General features: G+C 43.9%; 1 protein-coding gene across 1 annotated transcript in view; it reads left to right on the forward strand.

The window, feature by feature from the left end:
* Positions 1 to 18,166, forward strand: part of oca2 (oculocutaneous albinism II) — a 503,930-nt gene that overhangs the window by 297,853 nt on the left and 187,911 nt on the right. The window contains exon 15 of the mRNA XM_072264241.1: positions 8,344 to 8,491. Coding sequence (XP_072120342.1) covers positions 8,344 to 8,491 — 148 coding nt within the window. The remainder of the gene's footprint in view (positions 1 to 8,343; positions 8,492 to 18,166) is intronic.

The raw sequence follows: 18,166 nt of genomic DNA on the forward strand, positions 1-18,166 counted from the left end.
ATGGCAGCATCTGTCATCCAGAATTTCCCGAATCAGAGTGGAGACATATAAATGCAGTACATAGAAGTCACTGCCACTGCTATTGGTGGAGTTGCATTGGAGGAAGGAGTCACAGCATTGGTTACTATGATGGATTGATTATCCTGAAGTATAACAGGCTGTCTTTGAATTGGACAATCACTAGGCTTCATTTCCATACATTTCTTTCTTTTCCTCCCTTATCTGATAAGAGTTTATAGGATTGTGAGAGACATAGATAGGTTAGACTGCTAGTATCTTTTTATAGAGTCATCGAGCACTACAACACAGAAACAGGCCTTTCAACCTATCTACTCTGGTCTTTTGGTCATGGTCTTCCGACTAGTCCTAGCTACTTGCTCCTGTACCATACCCTTCCATACTCCTCTCAACCATTTACCTACCTGAATGTTTGTTAAACGTTACAATTGAACTCATATCCACCACTTCCACAGGCAGCTCGTTCCACGCTCACACCACCCTCTGAGTGAAGTAGGCAGCATCTGTTGTCCAGTAAGTACCCAACTCAGAGTGGATACGTGTAAGTCCAGAGTATACCGCATGTCTCTGTGAATTGTCTGAACACCAACAGTTTGCTGAAACCCTCCAGCCATTATTTGACTTGATCAGATATTTTAACGTCCCCAGTGAAAAAAGTTATTTAAGGCAAGTAAAATTGATACATTCCATTTCACAAAGATGGGAAAGTAATTTTGTGTAAACTGATTACATAAAACATATTGGCAAGGGTACTTCACAGCAGCTCCACCTGGAATCTCTTAATCATCCAGATCAATGTGATTACTTTTAGATAGAACAAGGCCAAAGAAACATCTGTTGTGAAAAATGTAATTTTAATTTCATAGGCTTTGATATAAAACTATTTTCATGTGTATATTGCCCAGAAAAGTTCAGTGCAATAGAAGTTTGCACTGTTACTGAAGAAACAGTGCACGTAGGTAGCATAACGCCACTACAATGCCAGTGACCCAGGTTCAATTCCTGCCGCTGTCTGTTTTTATGTTCTCCCCATGACCAAATGGGTTTCCTCTGGGTGATCCGGTTTCCTTCCAATTCCAAAGACATATGAGTAAGTAGGTTAATTGGTCACATAGGTGTAATCGAGTAGCGTAGGCTCATTGGGCCACCCATTTTCTTGTTACCATACTGTATCTCTAAATAAACATTATCTGAATGGAATTAACCTCCATTATTTTCTATTTGGGATCAGTCACATAGTAAACAAAGCCTGAAGAAATCCAAGACAAGTTATTATGGAATATCTATTTCTGCAAAACTCTTGTTCAATTCCAGTATCGTAAGCAACCGTCGATCCCAGGGGATCATGGGTTTGCGCCTCTGGTGGACTGTGTTCTCTCCAGGGTACACAGTCTGGGCGGGAAGATTTGAAGAACCGGCTGTTGCCCATGCAGTGGGTTCCCCCTCTCCACGTCACTGATGTAGTCCAAGGGAAGGGCAAGCGCCAATACTGCTCAATTCCAATCCATACAAAACAGAGTAATCCTTTCTTTTGGAAGCATTAATTGCCTCACAGAACTTAAACCGAAAGGGTGAACAGTTTTGTACTGTTTGAAAACACTGATTGCCATGTTTTAAAACAAATTTTACACATGCATTGTGAAAACAGTATTTTCTGAAAATTATGTTGGAATTTTCACAGAATTAAATCAAAATCACTTTAAGTCTATTCTATTAAAATTCAAAATAATCACGATTTTATTTGACATCAATGCAAGATTAGAGATGCTTTTGATCAGTCTTAACTTTGTAAAGTTGGAAAAATGATGATGTACACCTCTCTGTTGCCCTTTCAAGGCATTGGACAGCATGCAGAGATTTGCTCAGAAGTTCGAAGGGCTGAGATACAGTACTTATAAGGAACAACAGGAAAGGCTGAAATTGTTTCCTTTGGAAGGTTATGAGGAAACTTAGAAGAGTTAGTCTGGTTTGTGAGAGGATTTGACAAGTGTTGTAAGACTGTTACCACTGATGTAAAGACATTACCGCAGGTGACTCTGATTTACGTTTGTATGTCGACAGGAGATTTCTTCTTAATACAGCAAGATGTCAAGCTAGCTACAAAGTTTATAAAGCACCAAAGGGGATTTCTTGCAAATATTCTAGAAACATCTAGCAGATGCCATTTCAATACTTAAGTATCACATTTATAATGGATAAAATGATATGTCCTAAATTAGTTAAATTCTTTCTTTTACACAATTTAATTATGTTTGTATGTATTCAGAATTAGCTCACCAAGAAATGATTTACAATTATTTGCCTTCTGCATTTTCTCTTTGCCATGCATTAAAGAACAGAATTCATCTTGTCTAGTGTTGGAAAATGAATTAAAAGTCCATGGGCTGTAAAATGGCTGATGGAATTTAATGCAGACAAATGTGAAGTGTTGCACTTTGGGAGGACAAACCACAGTAGGATTTGCACAGTGGATGGTAAGGTACCGAGTAGTGTGATAGAACAGAGAGATCTGGGAATAGAGATCCATAATTCCCTGAAAGTACTATCACAGTTAGGTAAGGGTATAAGGAGAGCTTTAGTCACATCGGCCTTCATAAATCAAAGTACTGATTACAGGAGGTAAGATGTTATGTTGAAGTTGTATAAGGTGATGGTGAGGCCTAATTTGAAGTATTGTGTGCAGTTGATGTCACCTACCTACAGGAAAGATTTCACTAAGTTTGAAAGAGCACAGAGGTGCACAGCCAAGCATCCGAGTCATCACATTGTCAAGTTCGCCAATGACATGACAGTGGTGAGGCTCATTACCAACAATGTGAGACGACCTACAAAGATGACGTAGAAGAGATCGGTGCTTGGTGTCAGGCAACTAACCTCTTCCTCAATGCCAACAAGACGAAGGAGATGGTTCACAAACATGAGAAAATCTGCAGATGCTGGAAATCCAAGCAGTCCTGATGAAAGCGCTCGGCCTGAAATGCTGACTCTTTACTCCTTTCCATAGATGCTGCCTGACCTGCCGAGTTCCTCCAGCATTTTGTGTGTGTTGCAAAGGAGATGGTCATCAGCTTCAGGAGAACTCCCACCATTCACACCCCGCTTTACGTCAGCAGCACAGCAGTAAGAACTGCGAGCAGTTTCAAACTCCTGGGAGTGCACATCTCGCACAACCTCTCATGGTCCCAGAACACATTCTGCACAATCGGGAAAGCTCACCAATGCCTCTGCTTTTCGAGGAGGTTGATGAGAGCTGGACTTTGCACATTTTTACTCATGTCATTCTACAGATGTGCAGTAGAGAGCATCCTAACAGGTTGCTTCACTGGTTGGTATGGAAATTGCACTGCGGTGGACAGGAAGGCTCTAGAATGGTTAGTCAAGACTGGCCAATGCATCACTAACACCAGCCTACCCACCATCAAGGATATATATATATATCCTGGAAAAGGGCCAGTAACATACTACCTACCCTGCTCATGGACTGCTTGTCCCACTTCCATCAGGGAGGAGGCTACATAGCATCCACACCAGGGCCACCAGACTCAAAAGGAGTTACTTTCCTCAAGCAGTAAAGCTGATCAACACCTCCACCCACTAACCCACTCTTCCACTCCCCCAGCACACTACTTGGTAATTTCCTGTCAGTCATCTTATGTACAGACACTCTTGTGTCTAGCTGTATCTATGTATATAACCTAACTTATGTATTTATATCTATTGAGTTTATAATATAATATTATTCTGTTTTTTTTTATCTTATTATGTTTTTTGTGCTGCATTGGAGCGAGGAACAATTGTTCAAAGTACATTGATTACCAAAGTACGTATAAATTAACAACCTTGAGATTTGACTGCTTACAGGCAGCCACAAAGCAAGAAACCTGAAAGAACCCAATTTTAAAAAAAGGCCAACACCAAATGCACAGAGTGAGAGGGAAAAAAAGCAAATCATGCAAACAGTAAAAGCAAACAACAACGTTCTGAACCAAATTGAATCCATAGACCCGGAGCCTGGAGCAGCTGGGGCAGGCCCATAGCCTCAGTCTCAGTTCATCACACAGCCCGACAAATCACTGTGAAGCCTCCAGACATGGAGTGTGGAGCAGCCAGAGCAGCCTCAGAGCCTCAGCACCACGGAGAGAGGACTAAGTGTCCTGGAAGAGCTAGCGGAATTGGCCCAACCCTTGCCTCCAGTCCGGATACCTTGCCTTTTCAGTCCATCCGTTTCCTTGTCCAAACAGCGGGTTGTCCCCTGCCCTAGGACCGTGGCCCCACTGCAGTGATATGCTCAGGGCCTGTAGCCCAGCATCCAACTTGAGGCTGTTTCCAACCATTCCAAATAGGCTCAGCGATTAGATCCAACCTTGCTCCCAGTTCAGGTGGACGAGCCCCAAAACTCCTCTGCACTGATTCCTCTCCGACTCCATCTCCAACTTCATCTCATCTCGACCTTGCTCTGACCATGTATCCTCGAACATGTCACGCCCTGACTTTGTATCGTGTCCGTCCGGCTCAACCCTTGAGTCAGCCTCATCTTCTCTCATCTCTTCATTGTTTGCAATGATAATTTACCACAATTTACCACAGAAATGTGTTATTAATAAAATATTTAGTCATATTTCTTGCCTTATTTACCACCAGTAAGCTGTTGCTCAGCTTCAGTAGTGCCAACTGAAAGATTATTTTGTTATCTTTTTAAAGTTGTTTACTGGAAATGACATTAAACAATTTTGAATCTTAAAGCTACCAGGATGTTGCTAGATACTGAAGGCTTGGGTTATAGGGTAAGGTTGAATAGGTTAGGACTTTTCCCCTGGACAATAGGAGAATGAGGGGAGAGGCATACAAAATTATGAGGGGTATAGATAGAGTAAATTCAAGCAGGTTTTGTCCATTAAGATTGGGTAAGAGTAAAACGAGAGTTCATAGGTTAAAGGTGAAAGGTAAAATATTTAAGAGGAACTTGAGGGGAACTTCTTCACTCAGAGGCTAGTGCGAGTGTGGAACAAGCTGCAAGCAGAAGCAGTGGATGCGAGTTTGACTGCAACATTTAAGAGAAGTTTTGATAAGTACAAGGATGGGAAGCATATGGAGGGCTGTGGCCCAGTTGTGGGCAGAGGGGACAAGACAAAATAACAGTTCCACATGGATTAGGTAAATGAAGGGATTGTTTCGTGCTATAGCATTCAATGATTCTAAAACCTCAGAAGACATAACATTCCAAATTGGAAATGTGCACTTGAGTATGGCACAATGGAAATAATTGGATTAATTCTCAGAACTGTATTCTCTGTGGGTGGTAATCTTCACAGGGACTGCTGTATGGTAACAGCTATTCGGTTACAAAAGCTTCTTGTCTTTGATTACATCTAACTTGCCATTATTTGAGAAGCACGTCTAATTACTACCTGCACTTATCTTTACTATTTGGACTGATTATTTTAACTTATGATTTATTCCAGGCAAGATTTTCTCTTTTTCTGACAAAGTACTTAGTTTCAATTTTGTAACTCAACACGAATTTCTTCACTTTAATGAGTTTGCACACTTTTCAACATTCCTCTCAGTCAGTACAGGCTGCTCATACATCTTGTGTATTTAAAATGTTGGATTTATTACATTAGAAATTGAACAGAATTTGCAAGCGGATTGATGAAAACAGAATGGTAGTGTTGTGAATACTGACAGCCCTTTCATCACTGTTGCTCGTGCAGCATCATTGACAAACTTCATTGCTGTGATTGACTGAGATTGAAACAAAGCACCCAATGTATTTAAAGTCATCCTCTATGGACTACTTCTATTGGTTAAAATTGCTCTATTTTCACAGGGAGAAACATAGAAACATAGAAAATAGGTGCAGGAGTAGGCCATTCGGCCCTTAGAGCCTGCACTGTCATTCAGTATGTTCATGGCTGATCATCCAACTCAGAACCCTGTACCTGCCTTCTCTCCATACCCTCTGATCCCTTTAGCCACAAGGGCCATATCGAACTCCCTCTTAAATATAGCCAATGAACTGGCCTCAACTGTTCCCTGTGGCAGAGAATTCCACAGATTCACCACTCTCTGTGTGAAGAAGTCTTTCCTCATCTCGGTCCTAAAAGGCTTCCCCTTTATCCTTAAACTGTGACCCCTCGTTCTGGACTTCCCCAACATCGGGAACAATCTTCCTGCATCGAGCCTGTCCAATCCCTTTAGGATTTTATATGTTTCAATAAGATCCCCCCTCAATCTTCTAAATTCCAGTGAGTATTAGCCTAGTCGATCCAGTCTTTCATCATATGAAAGTCCTTCCATCCCAGGAATTAAGGTACTGTTGTTTTTTTTCACAAGTTTTCCATTCTCTTTCCTCTAAACAGACTACTTTTCCGCAGAAATTGAGTTTGTTAGCGCAATACTTTACGGCACCAGTGATCAGTGATCGGGTTTCAATTCCTGCCACTATCGGTAAGGAGTTTATACGTTCTCCCCGTGACTGTCGGGACTTCCTCTGGGTGCTTCGGTGTCCTCGCACACTCCAATGACGTACGGGTGAGGGTTAGCAAGTTGAGGGCATGCTATGTTGGCGTTGGAAATGTGTCAACACTTGTGGGCTGCCCCCAGCACATTTATGATGCAAACGATGCAGTTCGCTGCATTTTTTGATGTACATGTGACATATCAAGCTGATCTTTAATCTTAAATATTAAATTTTTCTTTACTCTATGGTTGATACACTTCCCCGTCTGTAGCTGATTGACAATATTGCCAACAGACACGGTTGTAGAGATATAAAAGATGAAGTAGTAGGAATGAACTGGAATAAAGCTGATTCACAATGTTGTGATGAAATGTATTTTCTGTTTACTTATTGTAATTCTCAGAGTATGTAACTCTGTATATTTCTATAACACATCTGCGGTGTAGGGTCAATATTGTGCTAACCAATAAGCAATTAGTTGTGAATCCAGCCTAGTCTATCACAAAACCCAGTGTCATCTCCTCTGACTCTATCTACACTCCCTGTTGCCTCAGAAGAGCGACTGATATAATCAAAGACTTCTATAGGGCTGAAGAAACAATAGTTTAAAAATACCAGGCTCAAGCAGCTTCAGTCGCTCTGCTATAGGACTCTTGGAAAGACATTTTGTACAATAAAGATCTTGATCTCTTCAGATTGACAGTACGAATATTGATTCCTCCTTCTGGTTAAAAATAATCCCCCCTTCCTCTATTCCCCACTCTGACCTTTTACCTCTTGTCACATGCCTATCACTTCCCATGGTCTCTTCCTCCTTCAGTTTCTCCAATGGTCCACTCTCCTCTCTCACCAGATTCATTCTTCTCCAGCCCTTGACCTTTCCCACCCACCTGGCTTCATGTATCACCTTCCAGCTATCTGCCTTCCCCTCCCCCGTCTTTTTATTCTGGCGTCTTCCTGAAGAGGGGTCTTGGTCGGAAACATAGACTATGTGTTCACTTCCATGGATGCTGCTTGGCTTGCTGATTTCCTTCGGCATTTTGTGTGTGTTGCTGTTGATCTCTCAGTCTACTTCGACATGACCCTTGCACTTTATTTATCAAGCTGCACTGCATTTTCTCTACAACATGGCATCCTGCACTCTGCTATTGACTCTCCTTTTGTATTACTTCATTTTACTTATGTTTGTAGAGATCTGCCTGGATGGCAAGCAAGACAAAATTTACAATTGTATTCTGGTACCGTTGACAATAATAAACCAATTACTAAATACCTTGTGACTCTACCTGACCCGTTTAAGTGCCTCCACCATTTTAAGCTGGGTTTGGGCTTAAGACTGGACTCATCGCCCAATAAACAGAATCCATTTAAAGAAGAAAGGAAATGGAACTTTTGGCAGAAACTACAATTTCTCCCAATACAAGTGTGCTATTCCCCAGAAAATTGCAGTGAGCCTTGTGTAATTATACAAAAGTTGTGTGCAGTGTGGTATGAACACCAGGTTTGATTGGCAAGGACATCACCAGATCACCTCTACTCTAGTAGGTAATAGCAATGCCACCACATACATACATTTTGTTAATGACATCTGCAGTACAATGGAGGGGTATGTTGGTGGGACATGTAGATCGATCTTAGAGCAGGTTATAAGATCAGTACAACATCTTGGGCTGAAGGGCTTGGATTAAGCTATAGTTCAATAAAGGTACTGGGAAAGCTTTTGTTTCTATAAATTCATTTTGCAAGTGCACAAGGACAAACTAAACATTATTATATAATATCTTTACTATCTCTAGTGTATGGTCAATAATCCTGTTATATTTTTCCTGATTTCTATTTTTTTTGTGATACCTTTTCCCCAGAGTTGAAGCATGAGATTCATGTTTGGAGGCTCACAGCTCAGCGCATTAACCCAGCCAGTCGCGAAGAGACTGCAGTGAAGTGTCTGCTAATGCAGAAGGTTCTCACCTTGGAGAACGTGCTCGGGAAAAAGCTTAGGACCTTTCAAAGGTTTGTTTTTTTCTTCCATTTTTCTTTAAACTTTGACTGGGATAGAAATGACAATGAAATTGAAGCCTATGTAAATTTCATGCCGTCTTAAATGCTTTTTTCTCTTCCAGGCAGTTAATCAAAGGTTTCAAAGGTACATTTAATGTCAGAGAAATGTAAACAAAATGCATCCTGAGGTGCTTTTTCTTTGCAACCATCTATGAAAACAGAGGAGTGTCCCCAAAGAGTGAATGACAGTTAAATGTAAGAAACCCAAATTCCACCCCCCCAGCTCCCCTCCCTCCCGCATGTAAGCGGCAGCAAGCAACGATCCCCCCTCCCACCATCAGCAAAAATAGCGTCGGCACCCACCAATAAGCACTCAAGCATGCAGCAAAGCAACAGCAAAGACACAGACTTGCAGTACCCCAAAGGTTACTTCTTCATCCAGTATTTGACATACCACAGGCTCTCTCTCCCTAATAAGGCAGAAAGAGGTGTCTCTGTTTCACCGCGAGGGGGAGAAATAACAAACAGCTCACTGATTTACGATGTTAAAAGTCTGTTGTGTCGCTTTTTCCAAGCTCAGTGCCCAAAGATCTTAGGTCTTCCGACTCCCATGACACACTGATCTCCTGCCGGGACACTGACCTTCGTTCGTCCATCTCCAGAGCCGCAAAATCTCGGACCTCCAAAGGCAAACAAAGCTCCTAGGCCACGCCCTTGGCATGTCGAATAATGGCCAGTCGTGAAACCCCGAGAGCGGGTCCCATTCCCACAAAGAACTGTAGTCAGCGTGTAACTCCAGGTCAGGGTCTTTAAAAGAACACGGAAAGGGAAAAAAAGAGATAGCAAAAATAGAAATGGAGCGGCTTCCTAAGATACAAACAAAGGAGTCGCTGTTAGGCGTCATTGACTCGCCAAAGCTCCTCCTCCTATCTGATCAACTATTCTAGTTATTCCCCCCACCCTTTCTATATATTACCTCAGTTACAGCATTGCACCTTAAACAGCTTAAACCATTTTTTATAATGCTGGTTATTTGATAAATACATGCTGGTATCTGTGCATTTATGCACATTTTATTCCACTGTCAGGTCACTCGTCTGAGTGCTACTGATACCATGTAACCCAGTTCTACCTGTCGCATGGTCGGGTGGTCGGCGATTAAACTGGCTCCCCCACCAGGCTTGCCTGGTGTGGAGGGTGGCTAGACACCCTGCAGGACAAAAAACAAGACCTGTCAAAGGGCGGATGAACCTTCTCGTAGGGTCAACTGCCACCAAGCAAACACATGCCGTGAAGCGCGGAAAGGGCATCCCTTGCATCGAAGCTTGGTCTGGCCATTCACTGCAACAGAACTTCCCCCAGCCGTCTTGGACCCCACCATGCTGTTGGATCTGGGAGGGGATGTCGAGAAGGTGGGTCTGGACCTGTGCAACACCCTACTCACCTAAAATCCACTCACGCACACGCTGTTCCTTTCTGAGGAACTGAAAGGAACCATCATCATCCTATGGGATGGATAGCCAGAGAGAGAGAGAGAGATTCCATGTCTATGCTTTCACCTCAAAACTTATTTTTATATAATTCTTTGTGAATCCTCCATCGGTCAGGGTTGACCATGGATGTTGTCTGGACAGTATGATACAGAGATCAAGCTGTGGCCCACGTAGCCAGCTCCACCTCTCCACGCATCTGATGAATCTAAAGGAAAGCCAGTGGCCGATACAGTTTGGTACCAGCAGTGTTGCATGAGTAGCCAGACAGTATTGAGCCTTAGGGACTCTAGGTCCGGATTTTTCCCTTGGGGATTACTGCTGAAGCCTTCCCCAAACTGGGTACAGCTGCAAGGCAGCGGAGGTTTGAGAACAGATTTTTTTCTTCTCCTTGATGAGCTGCCAACCACGGCTGACAAGCCCCAAACTGCCAAAGCAACTGGTTTTGAGCTGCCAGTAAATCGCCTTTGCCCCTTCTCCACTTGGTAGAAATGGTTCTGCTGGGCTTTTTAGCTAAGACACACGTGAAATACAGGAGCTGGACTTAGCTGTCAGAGGTTATTTGAGGCACACGCCATTAGGAGCATTTAATAGGTAGTGGGAGCTTGTCCCCATTACCACCCTCAGATATAACAACCTTCAGGAACCATAGTTCTGTACTCTTTATAACTGTTGAATGTTTTTTGTTTATTGTTGCACGTCACGTCCTGACCAACACACCACAGCAAATTCCCAATATAAGTCAATGTATACAGCAGATAGGGTTGATCTTGAATAAAGTTAATTGTTGATCCATACGCGACGAGAGACCAAGGTGAGGATGGTGAGGAGCCAAGTGCTGGAGTATCCGGGACTAGAATTGACACCTGATATGAGGCTGAAACAAAGAGAGGGTTCTAAACAAGACCCTAGAAGAAAATCCAAAGTTGAGCTGACAATTGAACACTGAATCTCAGTTCAGGTGCTCTTTAAATATTAAAATCCTGGTGCCGAAACCTAGCTGGCAATTAGTGGGGCAACCTGAATTTTTAAAGGAGCCACGCCAGCTGTCCATATTCCAGAGAGGTAGAGTGTCTAAAACCTGAAGGTTGGTGTGGTCGGGTGCACGTCATAACAGGACCCCTTCCTCTACAGCCGACACCTGATGGCCCTGGCTGCTCGGAGAGATGAAGGTGGTAGTCTTCGATGAGAGCCAGATACAAGACGTCCCTTTCAGGAACTCAGCATCATTTCTTGGGTCTGTATCCTTCCCAGTCCATGAGGAACTGCCAAACACCCCAAAAAGCTCATGAATTCAGAATTCTTTTTAGGATGAAGACCTGTTCCCTATAATATGGCTGGCGGTGGGACCAATTGTGTTTACAGATTTTAATTTGGAAATGTGGAAGATAAGATTGATCTTGAAGGTCTTGGGGAGTAGCAAGGTGTAAAACACTGGCTTTACTTTCTTGAGAACCTTGAATGGTCCAATGAACTTAGGTGCCAACTTCCTAGACTCCACCCGGAGAGCAAGTCCTGAGTAGGCAGCCAGACCTGTTGCCCAGGCTACAAATCTGGTCCCTGTTTTCTCTTGTGCCCTGCCTTTATTTCAGCCTTCTGGATAGAGGCCAACAAAATCTCCTTTGCCCTAGTCCATTTTTCCTTGCAGCATCTGATGAGATCTTCAGCAGCAGGAGCCCCAACCTTGGCCTCCTGCTCAGGGAAGAGCGATGGAGAATATCCGAATTGGCATTCGAACGAGGATATCCCATGTGCAGAATGCTGTGAAAAGTTGTGGGTGACATCAGCCCACATCAAATGGTCGCACCACTCATCTGCTTTTTCTGAGGCCAGACATCTTAGGGTTCATTCCATATACTGGTTCACCTGCTCCATCTGGTTGTTGGACTGTGGGTGAAACCCAGGCGAAAGATTTGATGTTGCCCCAATGAACGTACAGAACGCCCTCCAAAAATGAGCTGCAAATTAAGATCATAAGACCATGAGACATAGAAGCAGAATTAGATCATCTGGCCCAGTGAGTCTGCTCTGCCATTCAATCATGGCTGATTCTTTTTCCTTCTCCTCCTTCCCCGTGTAACCCTTGATGCCGTGTCCAATCAAGAAGCTATCAATTTCTGCCTTAAATACATCCACAACTTGGCCTCCGCAGCTGCACATGGCAACAAATTCCACAAATTCACCACTCTTTGACTAAAGAAATTTCTCTGCATCTCTGTTTTGAAACTGTGCCCCCTTGTCCTAGACTCTCCCACCATGGGAAACATCCTTTCCACATCTACTCTGTCTAGGCCTTTCAACATTCGAAAAGTTTCAATGAGATCCCCCCTCATCCTTCTGAATTCCAGTGAGTACAGACCCAGAGCCATTAAACGTTCCTCGTATGATAACCCTTTCATTCCTGGAATCATCCTTGTGAACCTCCTCCGGACCCTCTCCAATGCCAGCACATCTTTTCTAAGATGAGGGGCCAAAACTGTTCACAATGCTCAAGGTGAGGCCTCACCAGTGCCTTATAAAGCCTCAGCATTACATCCTTGCTCTTGTATTATAGACCTCTTGAAATGAATGCTAACATGGCATTTGCCCTCCTCATCACCTGCAAGTTAGCCTTTAGGGTGTTCTGCACAAGGACTCCCAAGTCCCTTTGCATCTCAGATTTTTAGATTTTCTCCCCGTTTAGAAAATAGTCCACACATTTATTTCTACTACAAAAATGCATGAACATGCATTTTCCAACATTGTATTTCATTTGGCACTTTCTTGCCCATTCTCCTAATTTGTCTAAGTCCTTCTGTATCCTACTTGTTTTCTCAACACTCCCTGTCCCTCCATCAATCTTTGTATCATCAGGAAACTTGGCAACAAAGCCATCCATTCCATTCCATCATCTAAATCATTAATATAAAGCATAAAAAGAAGTGGTCCCAACACCGATCCCTGTGGAACACTACTAATCAATAGCAGCCAACCAGAAAAGGCTTATTCCTACTCACTGCCTCCCACCAATCAGAGTCAATGTTCTAACCATGTTAGTAACTCTCCTGTAATATCATGGGCTCTTAACTTGGTAAGCAGCCTCATGTGTGGCACCTTGTCAATTGAGGATTGTGCTCTGAAACAATGTCCACCAGAAATCTATGGATCCTGAAGACCTGGTGCAGGACAATTTTGGCTCTCTCCATTGCAGATGGTAGTTTGTCCAAGGCAATGAATTTTCAGGCCTTTGAAAAATGATGTACAGTTACCAAGATGATGGTCTTCCCTTTGGAAGATGGAAGACCTGTGACAAAGTCTATGGAGATGTGAGCCCATGGTTTGTCTGGAACAGATAGAGGGTGAAGGAGCCCTTGAGGCTGGGTGCAAGGCTCCTTGTTCTGGGATCACACCTTGCCTGCCATCATATATTGCCAGACCTCTCACCGTTCCAGGCCTCCAGTATCTCCACTTAATGAACCTGAGCATCCTAACAATCCCAGGGTGAGCGGTCTTTCTTGATGCATGTCCCCACTGAAGTGCCTGCGACCTGACAGAATTTGGGATGAACAGACAACCTAGAAGACCGTTTTTGGGGATCTCCCCTTCCTTCTTGGCCTTACAAATAAGTGCATCAATTCTCTATCAAATTGGCACTATCACCTTAGCCTGGGGCAAAATGGTGATAGACTACTCCTCTCACTTGGGTTTGTCGATCTGACGAGACAAGGCACCCGGCTTCTGGTTTTTGACCCTGCTTGATGGGTCAGGATTAAAATTGAAGTGGTTCAAGAAAAGAGATTATCTGGCCTGCTTGGAATTCAATTTTTTGGCCTCCTGAACATAAGCTAGGTTTTTGTAGTCTGTCCTTACAATAACAGGGTTTTTGGTCCCCGCAAGCCAGTGGTGCCATTGTTCCAAAACCCAATATGACTGTGAGCAGCTCTCTAATTCTAATATCATATTTCACCTCTGTCAGGAATAGCTGCCTGGAGAGGAACACACACGGGTGCAGTTTACTGTCCGAAGGTGTCTGTTGAGACAACACTGTACCGAATCTCACTTCTGGGCCTCTACCTTCACGACGAAGGGAAGGTCCAGGTTAGGTGCAACCAAAAGGGGAGCTGTCATGTACCGCTGTTTGAGCTCTGGCCAACAGGACAGTGCAAGTCCCAACCCTGTCTAGTTGAGGTGCACTGGAACTAGAGAGACAGGGTCTCTATTTCAGGAGCAAACCAAGGTGATGCCCTATGGGATCCAGTCACCAGATCGTATCAAAGGGAGAGGCTCCTAAACATGGACCCTGGAGTTTAAACACCAATGAACACTGAGTGAGGAATCCATGGGAAGAACCCAGGTCACTGCTGATCCTGTCCAGCGTCAGAAGATGGACTGGCTCTGTGGAGCGACCGACAGCCTCACCCGAGCGACTCTGACTTCCACCTCGCGATAGCTGGGACACGGCGACCTGGAGAGCATGGATCTCCATGCTCTGTCTAGAAATGTTCACGCTGTGGCAGGCCACAGCTGACGAGAAGCTCCGATACCCCCGCTGAGTCAATGCTAGGCTCAATCATACTCTGACGAGAGACCTAGGCAAGGATGGTTAGAACCAAAGTGCTCGGGAAGTGGAGTGATGGGTTAGTAAATTTGCTGATGACACAAAGGTTGAGGGTGTTGTGGATAGTGTGGAGGGCTGTCGAGGTTACAGTGGAACATTGATAGGATGCAAACTTGGGCTGAGAAGTGGCAGATGGAGTCCAACCTAGATAAGAGTGAGGTGTTCATTTTGGTAGGTCAAATATGATGGCAGAATATAGTATTAATGGGTTCCGAGTCCATAGGACACTCAAAGCTGCTGCGCAGGTTGACTCTGTGGTTAAGAAGGCATACAGTGCATTGGCCTTCATCAATCGTAGGATTGAGTTTAAGAGCCGAGAGGTAATATTGCAGCAATATAGGACCCTGGTCAGACCTCACTTGGAGTACTGTGCTCAGTTCTGGGCACCTCACTACAGGAAGGATGTGGAAACCATAGAAAGGGTGCAGAGGAGATTTACAAGGATGCTGCCTGGATTGGGGAACATGCCTCATGAGAATAGATTAAGTGAACTCGGCCTTTTCTCCTTGGAGTGACGGAGGATGAGAGGTGACCTGACAGAGGTGTACAAGATAATGAGAGGCATTGATCGTGTGGATAGTCAGAGGCTTTTTCCCAGGGATGAAATTGCTAACATGAGAGGGCACAGTTTTAAGGTGCTCAGAAGTAGGTACAGAGGAGATGTCAGGGGTAAGTTTTTTATACAGAGGGTGGTGAGTGCGTGAAATGGGCTGCCGGCGACGGTGGTGGAGGCGGATATGATAGGGTCTTTTAAGAGACTTTAGGATAGGTACATGGAGCTATGGGTAACCCTAGGTAACTTCTAAGGAAAGGACGTATAGGCTGAAGGGCCTGTATTGTGCTGTAGGTTTTCTATGTTTCTATCTGAGACTGAAATTGAGACATGATACAAGACTGAAACAAGGATAGGGTTCTAAACAAAACACTAGGCAAGAATCCAAACTTAAGCTTATGATTGAGCACCAAACCTCAGTTCAGGTGTTCTTTAATTATGAAAATCCTGGCACCAAACATGGATATCAATTAGCAGGGCAGCCTGAATCTTTAAAGGGGAAGCACTAGCTATCCATATTCCGGAGAGTCAGAGTGTCTAAGCACCAGGGGCTGCATGCATGTTGTAACACCTTAGTCAGTTATTTGCAGAGCAGGCTCCCACTGAGATTCTTTACAGCTCTAGAAGGAACATCAGTTCTAGAATACTTTTAGAATAGTTTACTGATTTGCATTTCAACACAAATGATTCATGCTCTATCTCCAATCTCATCCGTTCAGCTTCCACTATACTCCTCCCAACATCCGCTAACCGAGCCACGCTTTGCACAGGTTCATTTCTCACCATGTCATGAATGTGTCGCAAGGGGGAAGTCCATTTGAGACCTGTCCACTGACATTGATTTGGCGGCTGGTTGGTTTTGACGATCTGCTTGATAATGATGTCAGCTCGATAAATTTGGTTTGAAGGCCCTAAAATTCATATCCTTTGGAGCACTGAGGTGGTAGCCCACAGGGCACCCAAATCTCACTGCAACAAATCATCAAGGCTTTCTTATGATCGCTTCAAAGGGGCAAGAGAGAATCAACTGGATTTTTACAACAGTTTATGGAAACTACAGTTTCATCCCCTCATAGACTCAAAGCAGCACAGAAAGAGACTGCTTGGTTTAGATAAAGTGGAGTTGGAGAAGGTGTCTCCTATACTGGATGAGTCAAAGAACAGAGGTCACAGCTTCAGAAAAGAAAAATCTGCCTTTAGAACAGAGATGAGTAGGAATTTCTTTCAGCAGAGCGTGGTGAATCCTGTGGAATTCATTACTGTAGATGGCTGTGGAGGCTAAGTCATTGAGTATATTGAAAGTAAAGTTTGTTAGGTTCTTGATTAGTAATGGCGGGAAGGGTTATGGGTAGAAGGCAGGCGAATGGGGTTGAGAGGGATGATAACTCAGCCATGGTTGAATGGCAGAGCCAATTTAATAGGCTGAATGGTCTAATTCTGGTTCTATGTCTTAAGGTCTTTTGGTCTTATTACGTGATATTTAAGTTTGCTGATGACACCACAGTCAATGGCTGAATCAAAGGTGGTGACACATCAGTATATAGGAGGGAGATTGAAAATCTGGCTGAGCAGTGCCACGGAAATCTCTTACTCAATGTCAGCAAGATCAAGGAGCTGATTATTGACTTCAGGAGGAGGATACCAGAGGTCCATGAGCCAGTTCTCATGAGGGAATCAGAGGCTGAGAGGGTCAGCAACTCTAAATCCTTGGTCTTATCATTTCAGAGGATCTACTCTGGGCCCAGCATCTAAGTGCAATTTCGAAGAAAACACAGCAGCGCCTCTACTTAGAAGTTTGTGAAGATTTGGGATGACATTTTAAAATTTGACAAACTTCTATAGATATGTGGTGGAAAGTATATTGACTAGTTGCATCACAGACTGGTATAAAAACACCAATGCCCTTGAAATGAAAATCCTACAACAAATACTAAATATGGCCCAGTCCATCATAGGTAATGCCTCCCCACTATTGAGCATGTCTACTTGAAACACTGTTGCAGGAATACAGCACCCATCATCAAAGGCCCCCAGCTCTCAACCCACGCTCTCTTCCTGCTACTGCCATCAGGAAGAAGGTGCAGAAGCCTCAGAACTCACACCACCAGGTTCAGGATAAGTCATTACCCCTCAACCATCAGGCTCTTGAACCTGAGGGGATAACGTCACTCAACTTCACTTCTCCATTACTGAATTGTTCCAAAACTTCTGGAGTCATTTTCAAAGATACTTTATCTCATGTTCTTAATATCTTCTTCTTCATGTGCCTTGCGCTAGGGTGATCATGGCTCTCCACATTGAACGATCCCTCGCAGCGTCAATGATATAGAAACATAGAAACATAGAAAATAGGTGCAGGAGTAGGCCATTCGGCCCTTCGAGCCTGCACCGCCATTTATTATGATCATGGCTGATCATCCAACTCAGAACCCTGCACCAGCCTTCCCTCCATACCCCCTGATCCCCGTAGCCACAAGGGCCATATCTAACTCCCTCTTAAATATAGCCAATGAACTGGCCTCAACTGTTTCCTGTGGCAGAGAATTCCACAGATTCACCACTCTCTGTGTGAAGAAGTTTTTCCTAATCTCGGTCCTAAAAGGCTTCCCCTTTATCCTCAAACTGTGACCCCTCGTTCTGGACTTCCCCAACATCGGGAACAATCTTCCTGCATCTAGCCTGTCCAATCCCTTTAGGATTTTATATGTTTCAATCAGATCCCCCCTCAATCTTCTAAATTCCAACGTACAAGCCCAGTTCTTCCAGCCTTTCTTCATATGAAAGCCCTGCCATCCCAGGAATCAATCTGGTGAACCTTCTTTGTACTCCCTCTATGGCAAGGATGTCTTTCCTCAGATTAGGGAACCAAAACTGCACACAATACTCCAGGTGTGGTCTCACCAAGGCCTTGTACAACTGCAGTAGTACCTCCCTGCTCCTGTACTCGAATCCTCTCTCTATAAATGCCAGCATACCATTCGCCTTTTTCACCACCTGCTGTACCTGCATGCCCACTTTCAATGGCTGGTGTATAATGACACCCAGGT

This window comes from Mobula birostris, chromosome 7, assembly GCF_030028105.1.
Source record: "Mobula birostris isolate sMobBir1 chromosome 7, sMobBir1.hap1, whole genome shotgun sequence".
NCBI classification, from domain to species: Eukaryota; Metazoa; Chordata; class Chondrichthyes; order Myliobatiformes; family Myliobatidae; genus Mobula; species Mobula birostris.